This window comes from Paralichthys olivaceus, chromosome 11, assembly GCF_024713975.1.
Source record: "Paralichthys olivaceus isolate ysfri-2021 chromosome 11, ASM2471397v2, whole genome shotgun sequence".
In the NCBI taxonomy this organism is placed as follows: domain Eukaryota; kingdom Metazoa; phylum Chordata; class Actinopteri; order Pleuronectiformes; family Paralichthyidae; genus Paralichthys; species Paralichthys olivaceus.
The window spans coordinates 22,840,881-22,859,588 of record NC_091103.1 but is presented as its reverse complement, the minus strand read 5'-3'; the positions used below and the strand labels follow the sequence as shown (position 1 = coordinate 22,859,588).

Genomic DNA, 18,708 nt, shown 5'->3' with positions numbered 1-18,708 from the left:
TCATGATTAAGAACAAGTCATCAATCTGCATTTTTACCTTTCTTCAAAGCACATCGTGGCTAATTTGCTGATGTGATCATGCTTTTAGCCGGGGCGAGCGCAACCGTTATTGACGTTGAGTTGTCAGATGAAAAGTGGCCGGTCCTTTTCATCAGGATTTACCCTGCACGCCCTATTTTTTTCTGCGTTTTTACACAGATTTGTTTACAGCTGTCAAGATAGGGATGTTTTCTTTCCTCCCTTCATTGCTGCTGATAACCTTAGATTTCCATATAGAGATATAAATGCCAACTTCTATTAGTCAGATTGCGTTATGTTAATGAAGCTTATCTGCTTTGCACATTATTACACAAAATTACTAATAGTAGCTATGAATTAATCCTTGATTCCTTCTGTCTCTTCGAATCATACTTAAAGCTTCTCATAATACAACAAATATAGCATTATAGCAATAATTAGAAGTACTTTACCTATCCGTGTCGTACGCCGTGTATTCCACAGTGACGATGATTTATTCCCTCGCTGCCGAAACTTTGAACTGCTGAAAGGTTGAGGTTAAGAGCTCCGGGGTGGCGCTCAGTTACTAAATCTTTGAACATAGCATGACTCCTGTTTGAGGGACAGGTGTTGGATGTCGACACATGTCACAGCTCTGAAAGGATGAAGGACTGTGAGAAGCAAATCATTTAGAATTTGAGGAGGGAATACATCAGCCTGTCCCCTGACTGTGTTTGATAATGAAGTATTGAAGGAACCTGTCTTCAGTTCTACTCGCTCCTGTTATTCTTGGCCCAAGCCACATTTCCGTTGTGTAGTAAAATCACCTGCTGAGCTTGAGGGTGATTGGTCAACATAATTATTATTATAGGTAATTAGCTTTTTTCGTCAGTTAAATGCTTGGTTCTATTTTTTTCCCCTAAATTGACGAAGAGAATGTAAAACCAGTGAAAAGTGCTGCAACATCTAAATGATGCTGTCGATGCTTCGTGATCCTGAGGAGAATAAGCACATTTCTTTGATGTTCCACATTTAAGAGAACGTATTCCCTGGAGCTTGACCACAACATGAGGAGCTTTTGGGGTGAAGTGAAATCAGACTTCCAATTAAACATTTCCTGTATAAGGGTGAGGGTGTGTTTTAAAGCTGTGTGGTTGGACCACAGAGATGGGCTTTCTTGTGATTGTGCCCAAACATGTGCACATAAACAACACAGAACAAGTTGCATGACCACATCAAATTATGAATTACACCATTATACAGAAAAATCTATTCTCATATGTGAGCGTATCATTGTTACAGGGTCTCACAATTTTAATTTGAAATAACATTGACAAAAAATTGCTCTTTTGATTTTAAATGGATTTTAATATAGTCACTAAAGCCTTTGCGTCATTTATTTTGATTGTTTTATACAGTAGCATTTATTGGTTAAATCAAGTTTTTTTTAGCAAAGGGAATATATATTTATAGTATAGCATTATCATATCAGTATGTTTATGTGACAGGTTACTTTGTGCACATTAAAATGTCATTATTCTCATATTATATATATACATATAAATGACATATTTTGAGTAAGATGCTTCACATTAAATGTTTTAATAGACTAAAGCAAATGTTTTAACTGACTATAAGGAAGCTTTGCTATTGATTACAGCTCTTGATTGTAATTCTCTTAAATGTTGTAGAATGTTCTGTAAGATCACATAGGATCAGAACCTCCAGTAATATAAACCTAAATCTGCTCGTGTATTGGACAAAACTACAATCTTGCACGGGTTAATCTGACAACATAAATGACGACCGCACATTGCTTTTATTAACCTATTTCTCTTAAAGTAGTTTTTCCTAAATTTTGCATTATTCTCTAAGAAAACACTTTTATGACCAGAATTACAGAACGATAGTTAAAGAAACTCATTTATAGAGTCAAGATCAAGTAAAACAGTATGATTTGTATTTTCTGAGTTATGAACAAATTGCCTAAAGTTGCCTGATAAAGAATCCCAGAAACAATTAAATAAAATATCTTGAACACAGTTGGGATTGCTAATGAGCAGTCGTCCTGCAGAGATGAGTTTAATCTCTTTTGTAAAACAGTGGTATCCTGATGCATCGTCGCCTTTTGGCATCTGTGACAGACACGGAGACTGTGATCATCTGCTGTTGGGGACATTGTTTTCTGTAATACTGGGTCCTGTAATTTCCCTGCATCCAGATTGAGCGCGACATGGAAGCTTGTTTTGAAATGGTCACGGGTGTCGCGGAAGCAGAATATCAGGCAGAATGATGCTTCAAAGAAGTCACTAGTGGTTTCCCAGCTCCCAGCCGCGGTTATTTCCACCCCCACTATTTCTTGTGAAGTTATTTATTTGTTTACTTTTTTGGCAGAGTCTCTGCTCAGATCATGGATTAGTAGAGATATTCTCTGGCTCATTTGCAGGCTAATTTGCTGGGTTTTAGAGGCCCGTGTGGACAGTTTTGGGCTGTTATCTGTGGAGTTGCATACCCACTCCCTGCCAGTGCCTCTGACAGTCTAAACCAACAGCACATCAGGGCCCATCTTACAACCAGGGCTCAGGGGCCTCGCTACAGCTCAGCGCAAGACACGGAGCGGGATGAGCCCTCGTCCGCGGAGGATCATCCCGACACAGCCTCACAACGTCTGTCTGTCTGCCGAGCAATATTCATTTTTAACATACAGTCACTTATCTATGCTCATGTTATATTCATGGTCGGTTTAGGGAATACTTTCCCTGCTTAACCTTGCAAAGATTTAATATTCTGGATCTGCACATAATACTGACCTGATCAGGTATGAACCAACCTTCATTAGCTGTCATTTCTCAGTTGTTTTTAAAAATAACATTAAATGCTATAATTTTACAGACCTTCTACAACAATATGATTGATATTATCTTAATGCAACTTATCTTATTAGTGGGCGGCTGTGAGTCAGGGGGTAGAGTGGGTCGTCCACTACCCAGCCGGTTGGTTCCATCCGCAGCTCATTTATTCCATGTGCCAGAGGCAAGATACTGAAACCAAAACTGGCCCTCAGTTGTCGTACCAGCAGTGTGTAATGGAGACAGTGCCACACACAGATGCTGAGTGTGTGTGAACGGGTTAATGGCAAAACCACCGTAATGCACTTTGAGTGGTCATCAAGACGAGAAAAGCTCGATATAGACACAGGCCATTTCCCAGTTATTTGATATTTTTGCTGGTAACACTATATATACTTTTGACATAGAATTCCAGACAGTTTTAAATGCTATCTTTAGTGAAAGCAATTAGCTCAAGTTTTTATTTTTGAACTTGAAAGCATTCGATTTGAACCACCTGGGATGCAGGATCCTGTGTGTGATAACTTTGATGATCATATATCTGTGTTATTAATTATTTGCAACACTCCCACTTCTTCCTCTCAGGGTCTTATCAGTCTTGTGCATTTCAAAATAAGATTATTCTGCTTAGATATGGGGGCCCACGCAGGATTTTGCGATTTTGCAACCTTGTAGTGCCGGACAGCTCAGGTTCTTCCTGGATTGTTCTGTTCCTGGTGAAAGTAGCAGGGCACAGTGAAATTTCACATCCTGTGCATGTTGAAGAAAATAGCTGCGGACATAAGCTCTAGATTTCCCCCCCTCTCTGCCCCTTAAGTGCTGCTGTCACACTAGAAACATAAGTCTTATCTCAGCTGTATAAATTGCAGCGGGTCACACCAGAGCTGCATCCTGTCCGTCTCCAAACCTCGAGGCCTGCACTGTGTGAACAATCAAATGCTTGGCAAAGAGACTCGTAAGGTTATCGAGACAATTTAAGCAGACTGAGCACTCATAGTGGTTTAGGGATGATTTAGTTTTTGCATTTCATTTGAGGCCAGTGGGAAATGACAGAACCATTTCTCCAGCCGAGTTAAGGAATGGATGTTAAGTCAGCTGCTTGATAAACACTGACATTAAAAACCCTACAGAAAAAAGCAGGAACAGGAAGGCGAGGATCAAAGATTGTCTTTTTCTCCTAACCTTGTTTATGTTGATAAGCTACATTACAATAATTTGTTTTACATTCTGGGAGATGACCCCGATGTCCTGATTTCCCTGATGTCTGGGAGTATTTTTTGAAGTGGATGGATTGATCTCGGCGTATTTCACCTTGCAACAGTCTGCAGGATACGGCTTGTTAGCGAACACTAAATGGACGCTTGTGCTTCTCAATCCTGGGTCAGACTTTCACTTTTGTGGTTTTTAAATGTATTCATGTTCCACCCTTGTAATAGGTTTCATCATCTTTTTGGTGTCAGTCTTGCTTCAAAGACAGTAAAGGGGCAACAGTGAGGATTTGAAGAGGAACAGTCTAATAACCTCATGCAACCTTGGAGTCATACTATGATCTTACATAATTATTTAGTTTGAATAGAGTATTTGTAAGAATTTATGGCTATTTACATGGAGTTGCTAAATTACATTCCTTTCGTCAATTAGCAAACAGATTGTAGCATAAATTAAGAAATGAAATCTTCCCCAACTCGAGGTTGCCAGTCAATCTGTGGTCCTATTTCTATGTGAAGGACTCGGGGCCAAATTATCTGGGAAAATCCAAAGTTTGTGATGTTTGCGCTCGTCAAGTCAGATACATTTAATTGGGAGTCTGTTTCCCTACAGTGCCAAGAGTGTGCAGTGCTAACCACCATTACACCAACTATTGTAATTTCACCAAGTTTTACATTGACAAAATATGAATTACCAATAAAAATGATGATAGTATTTTCATTAATTATTAAAGGTCGACAACTTATCACGTTAAGTGCTGAATGACCCCAAATGTCAGAGTCGGGACAAATTGTCAGAGTTTGTTAAATGCGTGCAATGTGGCCACAGCGGATGTTAGCATTTGGTAGCTACGGCCAGAGATTGCCAGAAGTTCTCTTCCTTTTACAGCCCCAACTACCTGCCGATCCTTCCACCATGGTTTGAGAATATACAGCGAATGCATCTTGGTTACTTGAAATCAATAAGTAATGAATGTTTGATTTTGACTATTTTGACACACCAACCCATGGATACCTAACAAGATGCGTACTGCAGTTCTCTTAATGGCCACTAGTGTCATTAATAATAAAGCTTTTCTGAATGTTACACATAGACCCTTTAATCTTGAAAACTGCAAAGCTGTAAAAAGTGATTTGATTAGGGCATCATAAAATGCGGGAAGTTATTTATTTCTTTATTTTAATTATTTCAACAGACCGTTAATTGTACGGTGTGGTCCAGTCACTGTTGTTTACTGTTGAATGGGCACTTCGTATACACAGGACAATAAAGCAGAAGTATAACATGCTGCATTTATGAGCGGGAAAAGAAACAGAAAACACCGGCATTAAATATAAAGAAAATCAGTCATTAAAATTGAAAGTGGAGAAAACAGGTTTCAGCACAACATACCTTTTACTTACTTTACAGCCTTCTGCCATTTTGAAGCATTCGGAAATAACATATTCACCAAAGATGCATTTCATTCTGAAAAACAGCAATGTTAATAACAAGGAACAATACAAACAAAAGTTGTAGTGCAGTGATTAAAGGACTGTGGAGCAGGCTTCAAATTGCTGTAACGGATCAATTAATTAATTAACCCCATTCCTGTGGATCAGCTGAGGACAATTTAGTTTATTTGTTTATCACAGCCTCGACACAAAGTTGTGTTTGTTTTATCGTGTTCATTGGAAAGTTATGTGGCCTCATAAAGACGTTACAATAAAAACAGTACGCTGCAGGATACTGGTACTCCTGACTACCACTACCTTTAATCAAAATATCCATGTGGGTGAGTAATATTCAATAATCAGCAATGAAAAATATATTTGAAATTTGCATTCTGATTGACTGGAGGTTTGACAGAATGTTAAAGGATTAATTGTCGTGTTCATGCCGTTGCCCATCTCCAGTTGCTCGGACTCCCATCTACCCAAGGCAATGATATTTCTATTCATCGTCTCAGTGGAAGAGATTCATTTAAATTGGTTTACCTCGTTTTTGGCCAAAGCCTCAACAATTACATGGAGGTCTGCATACATTCTCTTTTATTATTGCTGTCTTGTCGTTACCACTCCGTTCAATACATACTTGTGTATTTTTTCTGGGAAGGCGAAAGATGCACGTAGATGTTTGCTCACACACGAGATCAGGATCCATATTTTTGTTCAAGTAATCAATTCAACGTCAGAGCCGTGCCACTCTTAAATTCTCCGAACTACTCCCATTATAAACAATCCTTGTTTGCCATGTTGCAGACTCTCACCAGCTCAAGTTTTACCATGGCATGAATTATATAAGTACTTAGAAATACTGGCTTTTTGACAGCGTGTATTTTAGATAGCCTTTTGAACTGTCATGCACTCAGTGGGAGCTGGGAGGCACTCAAAAATCAATTCTTTAACACTGACAAAGTGTCTGAAATGAAAAACAGTGGGCTTTTATGTAAGCTATCTGGAGAGCATGATGAGAGGGGGAAATAATGCTTTGACAGAGGTGTGCCTACACATCACTGCAATGTTTATACACAACAGGGCAAATCTGTACAAATGAAGTGAAACGTGGCCGTCTCAACACTCGCAGAATTCCCTCACTCCGTCTCATAACATTTTGATTCCAGAAGTTTGGAAGCACTGATGGTTTTGCAGCTGTTTTGAGGCAGTGCCTTAGCTCTTTACTATCTTTTATTGGGAGTGTAGCTTTTACTTAAGGGTATATTTTAGAATTTTATTAGGCCAGGCCTAAAATGTGCCGAGGAATGACAGGATGGGGATCTTGCCATCTTTGTTCAGCAAGGCCCCAGGCAAGCCACATGTAGCCCTAATGAGTCGCTTACAATTTCAGGCTCCGCTTGCTCTCAAACACCAAAAGTAAACTTTTGTCTATTTTCCCCCCACTATTCGGGGACCTTAAGAGGATTGTGGGGTCATTATTTATTCATGTCATTGTGTTTATTCACCAGCCTCTGTGTGTGATGGGAGTGGGAATAGAGCAGCCAGTGCAGACGGAGTAAAAGCTGATAATTATCCACTATTAGCATTGTTTTTTCAGCCGCAGTTTAAGTCGGCTCAGTTGATGATCAAGCTATCTGAGATAGAGGCCTAGAAACATCCATTTAAAGCTGATTAGCATGTGCACATCTTTGAAGTCGGGATTGGGTGCAGATGCATTTATAAGCCCGTTGGATGAGAATTCTGTCACATTTTTAGTCACAAACTGTCACCAGGAGATCCTCAAAATCAGCCATCGCATGCCTGCAGGATGTTGTTAACAGCCCAGAGGTGAGGAGATTGGAACCTTTACTTTTTATCCCTGAACAAAGAAAAGCCCCAGGGATGCTTGAATGGGGCTGCATGGAGGGATTTAGCAACGTCAGACCATGTCAGAACCAACATTGATTCAAAAGACTAGTGAAGTAAAGCGCAAAGAAAATTGAGCTTTGGAGTTTAAGAGTAAGGAGTCTTGAAAATTGTTATTCCTCAGTTCTGCAAGAGGAGTTTGCTCATTCTGTTCTCCAGTTATGTGTCCACTAAACATTTTGTAGGAGGTGAAATTGCTCCTCTTAGACTTCTCTGTGAAGCTCGCGGTGCAGGAGCACCAGCGAGGTTTCTCCTCCAACACAAGAAAGTTCCATTCGCTCCGTTTAGGGTTTCAATTTCACATTTCCAGCCTGATTCATCCTGTTCGTCGCAGAGAAGTAGAAACAGATGGTGTCTTTCGGCTGGAGCGCGGGGCACGCCGTCTCTCCAGCACAAGAGAAATAGAGTGGACTCGGTGGATGAGAGTGGCAGAAGCCAGGCAGAGATGACGGCAGAGGATGACTGTGTAGCAAGTCTGTGCTTATAATCAGCCAGAGAAGAAATGCCATTTCTAGACCCAGCCACTCTGGCCTTCTTTTCATCTTCCCAGGTTTATATTATTTATATTCCTAGGTATGTATTGTGCTGGGTGCTGAGGTTTGTGTGTTACTGTTTTGCTCCTTCTCCATCATGCAGATGAATAGATTATCACTGAGTAATTACATCCTTAACGTGGTGTCATTTAAACAAGAGTGAGTGGCATATGTTTGATGTGTCTGAGATCCGTGGCTTGCGAACATATGGAAAACGAGACAACTGCTAATTTCATCTAAATCACGTTTCTACCTCAGGGTATGTAACCTTAAAGGTCCAGTGTGTAAGATTTAGCTGAAAGGGAACTATTGGCAGATATTTATTATATATGTAGAATAATCCTCATGATGTTTTCACTAGTTCGTTTCATCCAAATTGTAGTTTTATTTATCCCAGAAAAGGCCCTTTATATTTAAATACGTAATATTTACTTTTATTTATTTATTTATCGAGGGGACCCTCTCTATGGAGGCCGCCATGTTTTTTACATTAGTCCAGACTGGACAGCTTCAACACTAGATATCACTAAATTCTACACACTGTACCTTTAGATTCATAGCACTGTATTTATTTTTGTTCTTTACATGATCATGTTTCATCAATTTTAAGTTTCTTCTCTCAAAATGTGGTTCTACTTAATTTAGCTCAATAGACAATTCATGAGAACACATCTTTAAAAAAGGAAAAACTGACTTTAAAAATGTTAAAAATGTATTGTCCCAAAATAGGGACGAAAATGAGGTTTAGTTCAGGTGCACCTTTGGAGGTCTAACCAGCTCCGTAATGTACATGTGATCTGATTCATCCTAGTTGGTAGTTGTAATAAACATGCTGTACTGCTAAGTCAGCTGGATCTCTGCAATTATGAATATTTGGTGAAAAATTGTTTTTCATATTAAGTTGTTTTTTTTTCTTACCCTTTATAAAGAAAGTTACTCAGAATGACTCCTGAACGCATCACTCTGAAGCCAAAGTCAAACCCAGTTGAAAATAGTCCTGAAACTGTGACTATAAAACAAGAAAGATACAACTCCAGGTTGTTTGATTCAGAATGTGCTGCAATTTTATAACCTTAACATACAGTGACAAACTCCTGAACAAAACAACTTTGCTCCTTGAAATTAAAACTATCGTGTTGGTGCCCATATCTAAAACATGATCTTCCAGAAGGTGGAGATCAAATATATTGCATTCGCCTTGGAAGAGATAACAGATCCTAAGTTCTTGAAATACAAACCCACCACACGTCAGAGAAGCCTTAAGCCAATAACGGGCCGCGTTCTGTCGTCACAGGGGTGATTCAGCTGGAGCAGAACTGCAGCACCTGACTCAGAAAACTGCAGCAGCTCTGCTCCTGTGAGGTTTTAATGTCACGTGATACGGTGACTTTACACGTGAGACGTAAATCCTCCTTGTTTGTAATCTAACGTAATGATAGTATTGCAAAATGCTTGTTGAGGCAGAATAGTGATGCAGATGACATGGATGATTCTCATTCTGTTGTCCAAGGTGTCCGGCAGGCAACACGACAGCTGTAGTTATAGTCAGAGATATTTCCTTTGCTTGTTTTTTGGTTGCATATTAGCGAAGAATTTATAATTTGGCTTTCAGCATCTCTTAAAGAGCAAACAGCAGTTGTAATTAATGGATGCTGGGTTTAAAGTGCTGATAAAAATGTTGTGGGTCAGCCATAAATGGAATTGTGCATTGTGTGGTAATGCTTTTTTATTACATTCATTTATAATTTCCATTTTCTCAGTAATGGGTAGGCATGTCTACAAAAACATTTACAGGTGCAGGATTACAATTAGTTTTCTGCATTATTGTACATCATGTTTACTGTATAGATATTGATCCTCTACAGGTAAACGCCAGAGTCAGAGAAATCTTTATCGTTTCTCCGATGTTGATCCATAAAACTTCATTTTCCACTTTTTTTTCAAATGTGTCTATTTGTGTTTCTCATTGGACAGTTTGAGTGTTAGACTACGGACGTCTGCAGTTTTTGTGACTAATCCATGAAATTGCACCACATCAACTGGGTAAATTCTTGTGAAAAAACTGTCATTTTACAATATGCATTAAAAACACACGTCTATAATGTTTACACAAAAATTACAATGCAGCTTATCACATACATTTGATGCTTTGGGTGTACGGCTTTATCTGAACTGTCCCTTTGTGCTGCATGGTCAATTGTTTTTTGTTTTTTTTAATTTAGATTAGATTACCTATCAAGTAATTATTTAATAAAAGGCTAGTCATGGCTTGCAGCTGTGCAATAGAAAACAATTATGTCAATTTCAGGATCCTAATAATGCAAAATCCAGAATCAAGCTATCATGTTTGTACAGCCTGGAGAGGTCTGGTAATTATTACCTGAGCAAAAACACCAATAACTTGTAGGCATTTCACGTGTTTCAAAACCTTTAGAGATTGAATAAATGTCATTACTTTTTGGCACTACAATGAATCTAGCTCATTTAGCATCATCTTATTTATTCAAGCTACATTGTGATTATTTGCAATTTCAAACGTTGCTTTGTCCATCTGATAAACTCACGTGAATCCAGTGGCATCTCATTAAGATGGAAGATGAATATATAATATAAGTCTATGTATGTATAATACATAGTTAGTAATTTTCATTGACCAGCTACAATTGTTAGTATTGTTATCAAGCACAAAAAAAATGGAAAGTGACTAATTAACATTATCAGTGATAAATTGGGCAAAGTATATGCAACATCCTTTTTTAAGTTGAGCTACAACCTCACAGGACGAAACATGATGTTAAATCTAAAGCAACCCAACTGGTTTCACAGCTTTATTTAACTTGTTTCACACATTTTATATTTCACACTGTTATTTAATTGACACAATGTGCACACAAGTTTGCAGAACTTTTTCAAATTTAAATAATTCAGTATGGTCAACTAATGTTAAAGCAAGTAGCTTTTGACAATACTACCATCTTCACAACATTTAAAATCGTCTAATTTCTATTTTTCAAGCTTATTTTCCACAATTACTTTTTCACATTCACTGAAACAAATTAATTAACCAACAAAAATAATCTTGACCTATTGGTTAAACAGTTTATATGCATACACACATTACACACATAAAAGGGTTTTCATGGGAAAATATAACTGGAAATAATATGTCTGAAAATCAAGAAAATAAATATCTTGTAAATCCAACATAACCAAAGAACACCATGCCGGTGCTTGCAGAACGGTCCACACAGTCCTTATACAGCAAATAGTATTAAAGACCATCTGATGTTTATGATATAATGCTCTCTACAGTCACATCACACAACCTTCACCAGTATGTTCGTCTGTTAGCCAGTAGTTACCCCATCTTTCCTGTCACATTGAAAAAACACCTATGTAAAGCCTAATTTCCTCACTGACGTCACTCACACATCAGATTTCTAAGACTGCCGGCGGCACAAAGGCAGCACTAACGCACACACTCTGAAGATCAATCCAAACAAAGAGCAGTGATACCACAGGCAAGAGGGGACATTTAATCAGTCATGGCAGCTCAAATACTGCCAGTGAGTTTGGAGAAAAAAAAATCAAAAATCAAAAGGGGCATCGAGCCTCCTTTCAAGGGTTTAGTGGCTCTAACACCTTTGTATTGCATGACATTTCCAGGACAACTTGATCCAGCCTTGTGAACATTCGTGTTGCGCACTGTAAACACTGGGACACTTGAGACGAGCAACAGGACGTAATTGGCTGAGGAAGTAAAATGTGAAAAGGAGAAATTGCAAAGGCATTTAAAAGCTATTAAATGTCCAATTAAGGTACCTTGTCTGCCAAAGTCCCTTGTAGGCAAATGTAAGCCAATTAATAGACTATTATTTGCATTAGGTTCGGCATATTAAGCTTATTTATTAAACCAACTGTTTCCTTTTTCCCATTTGAACAGAATTGCAATAGATCCCTGATGTTTTATTGCAACACTCACACTACTGTGTAAAGGAGTTACTATGACTAAGTGTTCTGGTCTAAACAACATGAAAACTCAAGGTTCTTTTTCACCCGGAACTCCAGAGCACACCCTGATCATGATTCATTATGATTACCCACCCTTAATATTTAGTTTAACATCAACAGTGTGCAGACATTTATAACAAGGTCCTCAGGACGCCTGTGTCCCGAATGCTGCAAGTGATTCAAAGCTGCGTCAGACTATGAAGAATAACGAAATATAACTCTGACAGTTCACAAGAACGCAGACGTTTGTGTGGCGACTTTGCAAGAGCCCATTGTGAGATTTAATCAAGGTTATCAGACGATGTGGTGATGCGTAATTGCACTTTCACAATGTGTGCCACTCAAATTAGAAACTGCAGAAGGAATAAATACCTGATGCCTTCATGCGACTCCAAAGAGAATTAATCAGCTGAAATGGACATTTTTAAAGAAGGTGTGCTTCCTCCAATTAGTGCTGGGAATCTCACAGAACATGCTTGCAGCTGTGGTGTGCCATGGAGCCAGTGTGAGCAGGCAGGGTGAGAAGAGAAAATGTGGTGAGTTGTTGGCACGTAAATCAACAATGTCCTGCTCTCCATGGTTGCCAGTGACACTGAGGGTTGTGTCAACGCTGCAGCACACTACTGACGTTCACTGCAAAACACCAAGAAGGTGCAGGCAAGAAATAAATCCCACTGCACCTCAGGAAATACAGATTACTGCCATGTGCCCTACACAAGAACAGATCTGTGCATTTCAGTGTGACCTACACAAGCATTCTGTGTACAGTAAGAACAGCAGGGAAGAGGAGGATGCTGCAGTCTGCGTAAAAACAGCTGAACATATGACGATAGCTTTGAACACTCTACCACAGGTTGTAGCGAATCCCTCTCCCATAATTAAATTTTACAAACAAATTATACAACACTTTACTAATCCAGCCAAACTGCAAACCTCTGTGATTACTATCAATATCCAGTTTGAAAACACTGTCATTTACTAAATATAAAGATATGTGTTGTGCATTTTGAATTCATTTTCAAACAGATAACAGACGCATGTTAACTGTTTATAAACCGACGGGATCAAAAGGTTATTTAATGGACGAGTGTCCGACGCCTTTAATGCAAACATTTTTAAGGGGTTCATTTTAACAAGCGCAAACAGCAGCATAAACAGTTTGTCTCAGTTGGGAGAGAGATCCAGTGGACCGTAAAAATGTCGATACCTTCAGGTTTTTAGCATCTTGGGCAGGCTGACGTCAGCAAACCTTTCTGCAGCAGCAACGCGCATTCCTGCAGGCGTGATGGCCACGCAGTCACTACAATGTGCATGGGAGCAAACTGCCGACATGTACAATCAACCCTCATTAACAGGCCGGCTCTGGTCATTCAGATACATCAACATGTTGTGGGGTCAGTCTGGTGCACATCTGTCCAAATTCTTATTTGTTGTCTAATGTGTTAATCGGTTAATAATTAACCCCTCGAACTAAGATGTGAGTGTCGGGTTTGCACTGAATAAAAATGGAGTTTCATCAGAATGTTCATTTTACAGGAGCAGCAGAGTGATGATGCCACTCTGAGTCACTCTGCATGCTCTGTGTGCCTCATGGCGTCAGTCAACATTACAGGAAGGCCGTAGAGATATTTCTCCTTTTTATTTTTTTACAAATGCTCCCCCACAGCTGTATTGCTTGATAGTTCCTGCTGCCGCCGTGGAGTGACACGTCTGCTTCACCACGCTCGGTACCGTGAGCATGCAGAGCGTTTAACCAGGGTGGTTATGATGAATTGAAGAGTGATGACTTTCGTCTCCTTTGATCCATCTGAATTTCAATGTGTAGCCTCAGAAATCATGGCAGTTAAAGGCGAAATGAGAACGATTAGCTTGGTTTAGAGAGAGAGGATTAAAACTAAGGACTCTTCAGTGGAGAGATATTGTCTCTTCTCACTCCATTTTCTTTTCTCTTCATGGCGTCCTCGCTCTGAAGTTTACTTTCCTCAAAAGAACTTAAACACAAATGAATTAAATGTATATTTTCCTGCAGTAGTGATGACTGATTCTGCCTCTCTCTCATGCACATGGTTTCCAGTGCATGATTCTGCATCACAGTCCCTACATTAATGTTTGCAGTGACCGTGGCCATGAGCTGAAGTTTTCATCACTCATCGCCATATATACACCACCACACACACACACACACACACACACACACACACACACACACACTCACAAATGCATACACAGATTAATTCCATTAACATAATATACAGAGGTTTTAAAATGTCTTTGGAGCACAAATCCTTTTGTAATTTTTGTGCTGGGGTAATTAGCTGATTAATTGATTGGTTGATTGATGTAAAATGAATTACAAAGCAATTTTGAAAGTGGAATTTATTGTCAGCATTGCTAATAATGTTAGTGCTGGCCTTTTCAATGTGAGAATTAGCTTTTCTGTGTTGTTCTGTGATTGTAAATTCAATATCTTTGGGGTTAAGAGCTTTAGACAAAATATGCAATGCATTTATTTTAACAAATGATCAATTTATTAATTAAACAACTGAATAATTTGCAGTAGAAATAGCTGATAGTTGCTGCTCGTATGTTCCTATGTAGGTGTATAAGTATCTAAGTGATGTTACAAATGGGAGATTCTATATCTTAAGCAGCTGTAAGTCATGCTGTTGATAAAAAACTTTGCAGTATTGATGCTTCTATTAGCTGATAGTTTGTCAATATTTCACATTTTCAAAAATGGCTTTTTTAATGATTTATGTGGCCTTTTCCCAGAAACTGATTCTTGGTGGTTTTTGAAGAGACTGTGACACAGCTTCGTGTTGGATGATATCACAATATACCCTGAGGCTTTAGAGATTTGTGAACCCATATGGATTTTTTAAGCTGCAGAGGTAGCTGTCCCCTTAAATATCTACACTTGTGTAAGACACTTGCGGGGAATGTTATCAATCAGATGTTCGGATGCCATTTTTCTCCTACGGATGCTGATTGTGATCCCAGAACTTCCTGCGTATTGGCCGATACCGACCAGTGCATTTAAAAACAAAGCTTATATAGAAGAACAGCTGCATGCTACTACCCCAAGTGACGATCGCTATCATTGTTTGGCTTAGTTCAGGTTGAATACTTTGAAAAAGAAATGCATAAAGAGAATGAACGGTATAAAGCTTCTTGACTAGAAAAAAACAAATGCTTCATACAATTGCTTATATTTGTAATTATTTACTATTGTGGAAATTTCCTGATTGAAATATTACCACATTTAATGTAGCTTTGGCTAATGCTAGATCACAATCATTTCTTATCGGCTGCTCTGAAACGGTACACTCTAGTGGCAGTTCAGCAGTTGTGGAGCAGCAAAGAAGACGTGATTTCCATGAAAAACAAAATTGCAATTTAATCTGCAGGAGAAATTTCCCTGCAAACAGGTCTTCTCCATCTCTGCATGACTGATAACACAGTGTCCTCTCGGAGTGTCTGAGTACAACACAGTTGCACATTCTTTCTTCTGTATTGTAAGTTGTAGGTTTGTAAGAAATAAAAAAATATTGACACACAGCCGTCCGCCCACATTCATGTTTCTGCTGTTTTTCGGCTTCTCTTACTGGCACCACATACTGTTATTGTTTTCCCTTGAAAATAAATGTCATTCTTTGAACAAGAGCTTTGATGTAAAGTTTACTTCTTTTGAATTATTGTTGTGTGAACCATTTTTGTTAAGTCTTACAATGTAGACAGTGGAAATAAAATACAGTAATAATGATACAAGCAGTTTTTAATGAATCTTATCAAAGTTGATCTAGTTTAATAAGATCAGAGTGTAAGATTTCAATAGAATTAAGTAATTATATCGTCCTGATGTGACATAATTTGTATTCCATCATTAATTACAAGACATGTATGTGGCATTTTCTCCTGTGGGAGAGGGTGTAGCACTAAATGCTCCAATATCATTACCGGTAATAATCACCTGCAGATCACAGTCACCAATTTGTTTGTCTGTGATTTTAATTGGATTACTAATGAGCTGATTAACACCTATAATGCAGTGAGTGGTGGTCAATGTTTGCAGTCGGGCCAAAGTCACTGCTGCTTCCTGCAGCTGTCAGGAACTAAAGCCGGGGCTTTTAACTAAAGGTTCCCTCTCTGCTGCCGTTATATGTTGAGTGAAGCTGAATCAACTTCTGCAGCCACAGAAACTTCACCAGCCGCTTCAGGTGGTGGCTTCTCTTGCTGCCTGTGACTCAAGGTGCGTGCGGCTCATGCATGAACCGACTGTGTTAATTAAACACAGCGAGACAGTAAAACCTTTGTGCAAAAGAATAATGTTCTCCGAGCATGACTACCTTGACCTCATTTAGGTTATGACTTTGACCATTTTAGCAGACTTTAATCTCCTCTTGTCTCATCTATCAACTCTTGCTTTAAGGTAAAAGTTGTAATATTCTGTCGAAGACCTGAAGGAGCTCAGTTTTTGTCTTTTTCTTTTCATGTCGACATTTTCGCACTTGATCTTTTAAAGCGGCAGATACCAGCCCAATGAGCGCCACTTGGTTCGGCAGCAAGGCTGTTGTTGTTTTGACGCACGCTAAATGTGAGCGTCTCAGATGTATCTGAGGGAATCACTGTAATGATGCTGTTTCCAACAGCTCCTCTCCCGGTCGTGTGTCGTTGTATATTCAAGTACAACAGTGTCACAGTCATTAACCCGCAGCATGGCGGCTGTGCCTCTGCACCCATTACTGCATCAGCGTCAGAGGGTTGAGAGAGAAATGAAGTGTGTGTTGTGGAGTTTATAGAAAGCACAAACTGTGACTCTCTGGGGCAGTGGACGTTTCGCTGCTTGTGTAGGGGGCTGCGGCTGATATGTTAATATCGCTAATTGTTTCCTAATTAGATGCGAGTCAGTGAGTTGTATTTTAATGCTCTTCAGGGATCATTACAGAGTGAGGAGAAATGTATCTTCTCTCCTGATGGATGACAGTCCAGTCAGCAGGAATTTCAGCATCAAGGCCAATGGGCTGATGGGAAGACGTGGAGAGCACTAAACTGATGGCTTTGTTCGCCGCGGTCGCGTTTCTGAAGTACTCCATTTTCAGTACGGCACAGAGCCGAATCAAAAGTTAATCATACATTAATAGGAGCTCTGTGGAGGTTTAACATTCCATGACAGCACGGGGATTGGAGTCAATAAGCCTCGGAGAAAAAAAAAAGAAACTGGGGTCGCACATTGGTATATAACAAGAGGCTATAAATAATCACACCTGTAAATTATTCATACTGTGCTGTTAAGGTGAGTGTCCGGTCTGATGACTGTGGTATTTTATGTTACTGACATGCAGGAAAGCTGAGATGGACACAGAAGGAGGAGGAAGGATTGGTTCAGGGTGGATTCATTTCTTGGCTGGCAGCGGTTTTTATGTGTTTCCACAGGAGATGATGTTAACGACTCCGCCATATTCAGGAACATATTTGCCCGGCTGCTGTAAACACGTTTGAATCTGTCAGCGTCAGTTTTGGACTCTAGAGAAGTGCAGTATATCTGAAACATTTTTAAAACTGAGGTCAAAGTGTTTATTTCTGTTTCACCTATGAATTCCTATGTGGCTCTGCTCTGATGTTTGCATGCATTAACCACGCAGCTTCTTTTGTAAGCTTTGAGCTGTAATGTCCTGAAAAGGGTGTTTTGTTGTTTTTTTTCTCTAAACCAGTGCCAGACATTTACCTTTTCTTTTCTATCTCACAGTCTTTTCACTTGTTTGTATTGTTCTTCTCAGCTGGGGTGAGGTGGCGGAGACAAAGGCAGATGTGTCGCTGTTTCTCTTTTTTTTTTGAAGTGTCAGAATTAACTCTTGCATGTGTGTGTGTGTGCTTGTGTGTTTTTGCTCTAATGTGATGTTGCCTGTGTTTGGGTGTGTTTCATTTCCCCCCCATGTGTTGTCTCTGTTTGTGGTCCACAGGTCCTCCGCTGCATTGTTCATCCGCCTCCTCCTCCCCTGTTGAGCAGCTCCCATACCCTCCCCCTTCCATTGCAGCCAATGAGTGCAAGGGAGGGTTGCTAGGTAACTGTGCGGCTCAGCCAGCCCAGGACTCTGACTCTGAGGATGAGTTTGGCCCCAATTCATTCTTAGTTAAAACTGGCTCAGGGAACCTGTATGCTCCTGCCTCTGCAACTGCTGATGGTGAGTTGGTTTTCAAACTACTGTTGCTTTCCAGAGGTTAGCCTTCCCCTGTTCCTGGACATGTTGTGTTATAGGTCATGCAGATGGCTACGGGCAAGAATATGTCCCTGCTTTTCTCCTCCCGAGCACCATGAGAGAGAGTTGAGACGCCGAGTCAATATTTAGCCTCGGGGAATGCACAGAACTCTCTGAAGCAAGGTCTGCAAAGTTCAGAGCCGCAGTCAAAGAGGTGGACAATTTTTGGTTCAGCGGGAGATATTTGTCACAGATATTTCTCTTCAGTTTCTGGGCGCACTGGTGGGAGTAACCAGCCTGCACGCCTCCCCTGCAGCTCAGACAGGAAGCAAGAAATAAGGAGAAGTGCTTCAGAGTTGTCCCTGCTTTATCCTGCTGTTGAGCACTGAAAGTACCTGAAGTTGAACTGAAATCAGCGTTAGCCCCATGTGTTACCCCCTGCAGTTTGTCTCTCATTCCTTTTTAATATTAATTTCTCTTGATTTCTTCAGTGACTCCTGCTGTCAGCCTAACATTCATTCAGACTGGCACAGTAACATTCACAGTCAAATTGAAAACATGGCGTTGACAG

The 18,708-nt window shown here is 39.7% G+C and overlaps 1 protein-coding gene across 12 annotated transcripts in view; it reads left to right on the top strand.

The window, feature by feature from the left end:
* Window positions 1–18,708, top strand: part of tenm4 (teneurin transmembrane protein 4) — a 159,138-nt gene that overhangs the window by 40,925 nt on the left and 99,505 nt on the right. For 8 of the 12 annotated variants that reach the window (XM_069534261.1, XM_069534260.1, XM_069534258.1 and 5 more), the window contains exon 4: window positions 17,901–18,122. The exons of the other annotated variants lie outside the window; for them this stretch is intronic. In XM_069534261.1, coding sequence (XP_069390362.1) covers window positions 17,901–18,122 — 222 coding nt within the window. The remainder of the gene's footprint in view (window positions 1–17,900; window positions 18,123–18,708) is intronic. 12 annotated transcript variants of the gene reach the window in all.